General features: G+C 43.9%; 1 protein-coding gene across 1 annotated transcript; it reads left to right on the forward strand.

Annotated features, from left to right (window-relative positions):
• Positions 1-985: 985 nt before the first annotated feature.
• Positions 986-9936, forward strand: PMPCB (peptidase, mitochondrial processing subunit beta; the record flags this gene model as incomplete). The annotated part of the gene is made up of 13 exons (XM_082007425.1): positions 986-1075; positions 3156-3296; positions 3632-3718; positions 4193-4322; positions 4699-4897; positions 5572-5651; positions 6230-6342; positions 7003-7146; positions 7726-7886; positions 9246-9331; positions 9407-9495; positions 9696-9771; positions 9872-9936. 13 exons carry the CDS (start codon positions 986-988, stop codon positions 9934-9936), a joined length of 1461 nt encoding a protein of 486 aa, XP_081863551.1.
• Positions 9937-10030: the final 94 nt, after the last annotated feature.

The following is a 10030-nucleotide window of genomic DNA, read 5'->3' on the forward strand; positions in this document are numbered from 1 at the left end:
GCAGAAGTTCACAGGGCCGTGCTGCACTGGGAGCTGACGGAGTTCATCAGTGTTGGCAGGGGCAATTTCCTTCCAGCTGGCCTCAGCAGAACACTGAATTTCCTGGTGTAGATGAAGCCTTCCTATCCTTAGCAGTCCAGTCTTTTAGATATGTTGAATACACTTGAAACAAGACTTCAGGTTGTTATCTTCAGTCTTGGGATTTTCCCCAGTCAGGGTGGGTCGGTCTTGCGGGAAATGCAGCACCCTCAACTAGCAATGCTGAAACGTCCGATTTCAGCACTGCGTGGAAGCACGTGGCCGAGGGAACCTCGGCGGACGATAAGCTCTACCCACAGCAGTTCACTAACTGAAGTAACGCAGGGCTTTGTGGCTACTGAAACCGGCAATAATGGTTTATTGAGAGGAAAACCGGCTTTCCTGAATTGCACAGTTCTGTGGAGCAGTTACTAGAGCAGGGCCATTAAAACCTAGGCCTGTTTTGCAGCAGTTTACAGTTAGCCGGCTCGGGAATAGTTTCGTTTGACTGTGGTTTGCTGGAGCATCCCACTGAAAAGACGAGTTACAGGGGAATCGCTGGTTTTGTGAGGAATATACTCTCCACAGCTCCGATCAAGTACCGGGCCTCACTCCCACTGCTGGGCCCACAAGGCTGAGGTTTGGTCGTGGCCTCGGTGTCGGTGTTTCCTCACGAAGGGGTCAACAGCACCCGGGGGCTCAGGCAGTGGCAGCACCGTAAGGCACTCTGTGGCGAGGGGAAGATTATCGCACCACCATGGCGGCCGGTTAGGAAAACGCCAGGTAAAGGCAAGGAGGCAGCTTTAAACGGTGCCGGGTGGTGGCGCCGGGGCTGGGACGGGCCCCGACGGCACCGGGCGCTGCCCGGCCACGGCCGGAGGGGCGCAGCCTGCGGAGGGGAGCGCCTGCGCTGGCCCCGCACCACCTGCCGGAAGTCTGCCGCCGCTCCGCCCACCCGCTCGCCAAGATGGCTGCGTCTACAGCTGGCTTAGTGGCTCGGCGGCTTTTCCTGCCTTGGTGTAGTCGCCTTGTCCGAGCGTCCGGCTCAGGGGACCGGGTGAGCGGTGGAGCGGGAAAGGAGAGGGAGTTGCGGAGAGCCCAAGGGGCCCAGTGGCTCCCTACGCTGGTGCTCAGGCCTCCGCAATGGGGGCGGGGGTATTGGAGGTCGGGAGGCGCGGTGCACTCTGGGATTTGTAGTCACGACGGCGGGGAGGGCGGTGGCGTTGGGTGGGCGCCCTGCCGCGGTGCATGGCGGGAATTGTAGTCTCCGCCCGGCTGAGGTGTAGGCGCAGGCCTCAGGCTTTGCTACCTGCTCCTTGGGGCTGCTGTTACCCCATATGGCCCCCCGCGGGGCTGGCGTCGGGGCTGGCGCGGCGTCTGAGAGCCGGAGTGGTGTAGTGCGGGGGCTGGGGCACGATGCCTTAGAGAGGGGCTGCAGTAGCCTCCACCTCGGCACGGGGCCTGCTGTGCTCACCCCAGGGGAGCTCTGAGAAAGTTTAAACCCTTCTTCTTTCCCTTGGTTAGATGGAGGCTGCCTGGAGGCCCTGATCCCAGAGCTCTCCGCTTCTGTCATTTTCCCCATCCTCCCAGTTTGAATCCTAAGCTTTTCCTTCTAAAAACAGGAGAGGGAGATTTGGTTTTCAAACACAGGTTTTCCTTCCCTGTAATGCAGACCAGCAGTGAAAATGATCCCTTGCAACAGCCCCGGCTGGGAACTGACTGGCAGGGCAGCAGCTCTGTGGAAGAGGCCTGGGGTGCAGGAGGACAGCAAGCTGCCTGTAGGCAAGCGGTGTGTCTGGCAGCAGCCTGGGCTGAACAAACAGGAACGCAGCCAGCTGCTCGAAGGAAGTGATTAGGTGGCACTTGTCTGGCAGTTAGTATATGGCAGCTGGTTTTGGACTCCTCAGTGTAAGGGGGACATTAGTGAACTGGAGTGTGTTCAGCAGAGAGCCAGCAAGATGGTTGCGGGCTGGAGCATGTGCCCTGCTGAGGGTCTGGGACTTGCTCAGCCCAGAGAAGATACACCTTTGGTTGGACCTAACAGCAGCCTGCCAGTACCTATGAGATGGTTGTCAGGAAGACAGAACCAGGCTTTTCACAGTGGGGCATGGTGGCAGAATGAGAAGCAATGGGCATAAGTTGAAATGAGAGGAAAAACTTTTTTTCCCATGAAGCAGTCAAGCTGTAGCACAGGCTATCTGGAGAGGCTGTGCAGTTTCTCACCATCCTGGGAGAATTTCAATACCCAGCTGCAGAAAGCCCTGAGCAAACTGGTCTGACCCCATAGCTGATCCTGCTTGGAGCAGGAGGTTGGAGTGGAGACCGTGTGAGGTCCCTTCAAACTTGAATTGTGCTACAATCCTAAAATATGTGAGTTTTGAGAGATCTAGCCTATTGGTATTCTAGGAGTAGAGTTGCAAGAGCTGGATTTTGCCCTTTCATGTTTAGTGCAGTCACATGATGAGGGAAATTTTGGTTTTTTGATACATTTGAAATTTTTGGAATAGCTTATTGCTTGAAGTACACGTTTCAGATACATATTTAAATTTCTTGACGTTGAAAAATTGCAATAAACTTTTTAACCTCCATCTTCCTTTCTTTTCTACCCCATTCTGATTTAATGTGCTTTAACTGACAGGTGATTGTATAAAAGGTGGCAATTTCAATACCTGTCCCTGTTCTAAACAATGGGTGACTATGATTTGCAGTCCTGACATAGGCCCTCGGACTATATCTCACTTCACTTCAGAAAGCAGGTACCCAAAAGAATTCCAGATGTTAAAGAATATATTCAGGGTCCTGCAGGCTCTTGCTGGTAGAACTGGGAAACAAGTGTGGCTCTTGGGGTTGCTGGCTGATGATAGTAGCGTGCTTTTCTGTCAGATCATCTGATTGGAGGGAAGGAGACGCAGTCTACTCCATTTTAGTTATCTTCATGTTTTTCTTCTGAGTCAGATTGATGAATCCCTGTTGTGAAGTAGTGGTGAATAAACCAGTGCTGATTTTTTTTCTTTTTAAATGCTTACTTTCAAAAAGATCCACAGACTTAATGTTTAAGTTCAGGAATACATTTTTCAGAAGAGCATCTTAGGATATAACTTAACAATCTGAGCATGACTGATGCTTTTTCCTTACAGTGTGTGCATGTTGGGACAAGCAGGCTCAGAGCTTCCAAAGCAGCAACAGAAGTAATCTTAAACGTTCCTGAAACTAGGGTGAGTCCTTTGGAGAATGGCTTACAAGTGGCCTCTGAAGACTCCGGACTCTCAACATGCACAGTAGGTAACTTGTAAAGAGAAGGTTTTTTCATAACTGTTCATGGGTGTTCATTTCCTTGTGGAACTAAATTGCATTCTTCCAACATTTATTAACAATTGTTCTTAAAAGTTAAGTGAGGAAATAGTAGTCTTAAGGTTTTTGTAAATGATTTGTGATTAGACTTTTTGTGAAGGTCAAAATTTTCTTTTCAAGAAAACCTGCTTCATTTAAGGAAAAAAACATTTAAAAATAGGTCTTGAAAATCTAAGTGTGGTTCATACACAAAACCTGTTAGCTGGTAAAATGACTTCCTTTTTTTTTCCCTGCCCCCCACCCTCCCCACCCCCCCGCCAAGGTTGGACTTTGGATTGATGCTGGAAGCAGGTATGAAAATGAGAAGAACAATGGAACTGCTCACTTCCTTGAGCATATGGCTTTCAAGGTGAGTATGAGCATTGATACAGAAGTTTACAATGGATTTATAAGTTATTTATCTTTAAAGAGCGATGACAAGGACTTTGTCAGAATTGTATAAATAAATTTTCCAAATCGAGGAGTAAAAAAAAAAAAGTTGACAACTTAGACTGTGGTTTCTATTAGGAAATGAAGCTAAAGTCCTGGTTCTGTGTAGCTGATACACAATTATAGAGTAGTAACAGAGGTCTAATCTTACTTTTAACTTTTTGTAATAGTCTTAGAAGACGCATAGTCCACCTTTTGCCAGCTTTTTATTTTGATTTGGGACCATAGTAGGATTTATATCTGACTTACAAGCTTGGAGAGACTTTTTTTTACCAGTTTTCTTTCCAGAAGGCTTTTTATTTCTTTTGACCTTGACTTTTCCAGACAAGAAATAGTAATGGTGAGTAGGTGACTTAAAGGGTTTAGTTTTGATTTTCTTATTGTTTTATTTCAGGGAACAAAAAGGAGATCTCAGTTAGACCTTGAACTAGAGATTGAGAACATGGGAGCTCATCTGAATGCATATACATCCAGGGAACAAACCGTGTATTATGCAAAGGCTTTTTCGAAAGACTTGCCAAGAGGTAACTGCTGTCATTCATCAGAAAAGCAACAAAGAGCAAAGTGCTTATCCAGCTCCCGCTGAGGCAACACAGAATGATGCTTTTGCCAGCATAACAGTCTCTTTCTTCCTGGGTGAAAAGTCCTTTCTTGAACTTCACAGGAATGTGAGGATGCAGGTTTGGAAAGGAGAGTGTCAACAGGGAAGCTGATATTTTAAACATTTTTGTCTTTAGATTCCCAAAAGAAAATACCTTTTGGACTTCTCACTTCCTGTCTTTTGTCCCCTTGCAAATCTTTTTAGCAAATCTTGTCCCAGTTGGTCTTTGGGGTGGGTTTTACTGATTTTTCTATTAGTCTGAAAATATGCTTTCCATTCCCATCTCTGTTTTCAATTAGCTGTAGAAATTCTTGCTGACATAATTCAGAACAGTACCCTGGGAGAAGCAGAGATTGAGCGTGAGCGAGGAGTTATACTTCGAGAGATGCAAGAGGTTGAAACCAATTTACAAGAAGTTGTCTTTGATTACCTTCATGCCACAGCCTATCAGAAGACAGCTCTAGGACGGACGATTTTAGGACCCACTGAAAATATCAAGTATGTCCAAATTTGTGGCCATCTTTTAATTGTGTGGTAACTTTTTCAGATGAGTCTTTTCACTATATAAATATAGGGAATAGCATCAGTTTTCATTTTTTCTTGGAAGGTAGCTGAAATTGCACTGGATATAACTGTAAGAATTCCCCTATTGCCTTAATTCCCCTGTATGCAGGCATCAAAGGGTATGTGAACTTCAGATGTCTACTGCATGTCTTAATTATTTGCCATATTTTAGTCCTGTTTGTTAAAAATGCATCTGACACAAAATTGGAAATGCTCCTTTTTCCCATTGGTCAGTTGTTGGGCATTACTGTGAATACAGCTGTGTTTGTACTGCTCTTTCAGCATTTGTTTATACCAGTGCAGACCAGGAGACTGCTAAATGTGCTGTTTTCAAATTGGCATGAGATCATTAGTGGATCACCTGAGTGAGCTGTAATTCTCATTCCTTCTTGGGAAGCTAGAAGAACATTGAAAGGCAAAATGTATCAAGTTCCTATTTACTCTTTAGAAAGTCACTCTTGTTTTAGAGAGTCTTTCTGCCTCTAAGCATAGCTCTGCATTGGCAGAACTTGCATTTCTTTTGATATTGTATTGTTCTATACATTTAGCTTTTCTTGCTCTAATAAACTTTACTGACACAGCAGTGATGTTTCCTTGACTGTTTCTAGATCCATAAACCGTAATGACTTGGTGGAGTACATAACAACACATTACAAAGGACCCAGAATGGTCCTGGCTGCTGCTGGAGGTTAGTATGAGCTATTCATTTTGGATCATGTGAAACTATGCTTAAAACCATGGTCTTCAAGTTTCTGGGAACAGCATGGTGAATTATCCATTGTTCAGTAGGTCCTGGAAGTTCATTGTTAGCCCTGCATGTTTTGTGCCTTCATACCCTTTGCACTTTTGTTCCCTTTTCCCCTCAGTAATATTCCAGAAACATTCTTAAACCAGTAGCTAGAAGTGAGTTGGAGGCCAAGGTCCTTATTCCATGTGGGCAGGGAAAGAGGGGCCTAGAAGGGGTCCAGTGTGAAAAGGGGAGTAGCAAGGAAAGCAAGGAGAAAGAGAAATAACATCAAGGCTTGAAATTGAGAGCAAACAAAGCTTGATTTGGTGTAATATTAATAGAAGGCTATTGAAGAGAATTAAGAAGGGTGATCATGATGATCTTACTCTGTAATGGGGAGGTGTGAGGAATCTGAAAGTGTGTTATTGAAGTGGGGGGAACAATAAATTACTGCTTGGTTGAGTCTTTAAACTGCGCAGCAATTTAAATTAAGCGTTTACAGAGTAACATTACAAAGTACGTGGAATATCTTTGTTCAGGGGTCTCTCATGATGAGCTACTTGACCTAGCAAAATGCCACTTCGGTAACTTGCCATCTGCTCCAGAAGGAGGACTACCACCCCTGCCACCTTGTAGCTTCACAGGTAGTGAGGTAAGCTGTTAGATGGCTTTTTGAGCTGTCCCTTATATCCCCTGTGAGCAGAAGTGACACGTGCTCTCTGCTGAGGAGAGAGACCTTCTCAGTCACAGACTCAGCAGATTAAAAGGTTTCTTGCCCCCAGTGAGGGCAATGGAGTAGCTGCTTTCCAAAGCAGTACTTTCCAACCTTTCTTGGACAAGCCTCACTGCCACCGCTTTTTCTGCTTCATCAGTTCCTGGAGGAATACCTCCCTTACCCCTGCTGCTACTTTCCTTTTATCCTCTTGCCTATGGTGTTGGAGCATTTCCACTTATTGGGAGTCGCTAATTTAAAGGGTATTGCAGAGAACTGAGTCATCTGCGTTCTGTTCCCAGCTGTGTTGGAATTTTGAAAAGTCACCAGCTTTCCTTGCTGCTGTTTGTCATAAAGTGACATGTAATGCCCTCTCTCTGTATGTAGTTAGGCTTGCTGTTGGCAGTGCTCTGAAATTGCCACAGGGAAGACTAGTTAAGGCTGATGTTAGATAAAGTTTCACGTGCTTTAATTTTTGGTTCTTTGTGTGCATGCTTTATAATCCAGATGTAATGGAAATATCTGTCTCCCGATATTTAACTTCCCATATATGTTAGCATGTACAGGTTGTACTGCAGGTACTTTCATATGTGCTTACAGATCCGTATAAGAGATGACAAGATGCCCTTGGCGCACATCGCGATAGCTGTTGAAGCAGCTGGCTGGTCGCACCCAGATACAATCCCACTTATGGTAGCGAATACTCTGATAGGTAACTGGGATCGTTCCTTTGGAGGAGGCGTGGTGAGTGAACCTGCAGGCAGCTTCCTGCTCTGAATGAGGGTGGTGGGCTGGTGAGATCTCTCTGACTTGGGTACTGCCAATACAGACCCATTCAAACCTATCTGATCGCATTACTGCTACTTTATGGCTGTTTCTGAAAGTCCTTTTTTGGACCGGGAGAAGGGGATCCAGTCATGAGTCTGAGACAATTTGTTGCCCAAGATCTAGGAAAAATCTTAGGAAGTAGTTCTAAACCACCAAAATAGAGGTGACTTGATGTCTCCCAGCCCTTGTGGAAAGTAAGATGTTTCCTGTCTATGTCATCAGAACCTGTGGGTATCAGTAACTGCCCCTTTCGTGAACCTAAGTAGCTTTATGATTTGGGCTTAAATCTGGGCTGTCACTTGGAAACCTGAGATTATGTGCAAGGAAAAAAACTGCTGAGATGAAGAGCTGATAATTAACCTCAGTAGCTTCTGCTGGAGCCTGTGATACTACTGTGTATTCTGTCATTGAAATGAAAACAGGAGACCATGGAGGTGACTAATATGCTTTCAAAACACTTCATAAAATAATATATTTTTCCTTTTGCCTCAGCAGAATTTATCCAGTAAGCTTGCTCAGATTGCCTGCCATGGTAACTTATGTCACAGCTTCCAGTCCTTCAACACCTGCTACACTGATACAGGGCTGTGGGGACTCTATATGGTCTGTGAGCCATCCACTATACAGGACATGGTGCACTTTGTTCAGAGAGAATGGTAAGCTAACAACTCTTTCTCTAAAAAATTGTTTTCAGTGGGGGAATACAATTTAAAAAAATAGCAATAATTTAAAAAGAATATTTTTGTTTCTCTGCTTAGGCTTGCCTGGAAAAAACAAATGCATCAAGTTCTAAACTTTGGCACTCAATTCAGAGTCCCAACAGCCAGTTTCTGGCACCCTTACTTGGAATAACAGCTTAAGGTTTAGGTTTGGCTTCCTTTTTCTGCCTTGGAAGAATAAATAGTAACGGTAGTTAATGTAATGGCATTCCTTGTAGAAGAAAATATGGCAGTGATTTTTTTTTTTTTTTTACTTGCAAGTGACAGGAGTTATGAAAATGCGTCAAACCCTTTCGGCTACTACTAAGTCAGTATACAGTGCCCATGAACTACATGTTTAACAACTGAGAGTAAATATTTATGAATGAGAATAAAGAATGTGCAATTACCTACAAACACCATTAGCAGTTAAACATTCTGCAGTTGCTATCCCACATGACGTACCAGGTGGTGGTGTTACATAGAACTCTAGTGAGTACATGGGGAAATGAAATCGTATCAGGTAGGTGAGCTGCTATATATGGAATTTTGAAACCTGGTATTCTAGATAATATTTGTTCATCTAAGGCTTAAATCTAAATTGAAAAGGTGTCCATAGGTGCAACTGTAATGCTTGACCTCCAGATGTGATTAGAAACAGACATGTTATTTCAGAGCACTGATTTGAAGTGGGTGAAGTTGAAACAAAAGTTGAAAATTAGTTTAATTATGTAGTTCACTTCTCATATACCATTATTCTATGAGGTGTCTGTAAACAACTTGTGGAGAAAAGTGGCATCATTTTAGCTGTTTGCTGCAGCTTAGCACCAGGGATGTTACGAACCATTCCTGTAACAAGAACATGTTAAGGTATCTATCTCATGCATCCCCCTGTCCTAGTGAAATGTTCCTTATGCAGTGTGGTGTGTCATTATCTCACCAAGAGCCAGGAAGTAATGGGTTGCCTTCTGGGCTAATTACCTCTAATTGTTTGGCTGCTACTATCTTAGCTCTCAAGATAGCAAGTATGGACTACACTTGGCTGAAAATACTCATTTAATAAAAGGAAGCACAGCTCTTCTAAGGGCAAAACCTTGCTTTTGGGTATATTGGTATGCCTCCAAAAAAACCCCACTCTTACGCTGCTGCTTTGCATTCTATGGCTTGTTTCCATACCAAATTCTTTTACCAGCTCTCTCTATAGAAAAGACATGCCTGGTAGGTGTACTAATATATATGCACCTCATTGCCTGTGGCAATCCTGTGTGTTACAGGCTACCATTATTTAATGCCTTTTGGATTTAAACTATTTTTCAGGATAAGACTTTGCACAAGTGTTGCAGAAAATGAAGTAGCTCGAGCAAAAAATCTTCTGAAGACAAATATGCTGCTACAACTTGATGGTGAGACTTAGGAGAGCTTTTTATTCTTCGTGGTGTTGTATGCTGATAACTGAAGCATATTTTCCCCTATTTTAGGGTCCACACCAATCTGTGAAGACATTGGAAGACAAATGCTGTGTTATAAGCGCCGAATTCCAATTCCAGAACTTGAGGCAAGAATTGAAGTAAGCAGCACTCATCTTGGCAACTTTTAAATTAGGCCCTTAAAGAAATTTAATTGCTACAGGAAGTAACAACACAGAAGAAAGTTTTCAACTCTTTTGTTGCCTGTTCCCCTGGATTATGCAAGATTAGAATCACTGGCTCTTGCTGCTGTTTTAGATAGATGGACTTGGTAACAAAGATGTCTCTTTACCCCTTTTAGGCTATTGATGCCCAGACTATTAGAGAAGTTTGCACAAAGTACATCTATGATAAGCATCCTGCAGTTGCTGCCGTGGGTATGTTATGTTGTATAACTTTCCCTACCCTCCCATAACCCCTTCGCACCAATCAGGATCAGTTTAGCATGTGTCATGGCCAACTTTCTTTAACTTCCAGGTCCAATTGAACAACTTCCAGAGTACAACAAAATCTGCAGTGGCATGTATTGGCTTCGTGAGTAGTGAATAACAAGAACTTTCAGTATGTGTGAGCTTTTAAAAAAAAAAAACCAAAAACAACCCAAAACACAACTATACCCCTGCTTAAAGCTTTAGA

The sequence above is a fragment of the Phaethon aethereus genome (assembly GCF_964289735.1).
Source record: "Phaethon aethereus genome assembly, chromosome: 1".
NCBI classification, from domain to species: Eukaryota; Metazoa; Chordata; class Aves; order Phaethontiformes; family Phaethontidae; genus Phaethon; species Phaethon aethereus.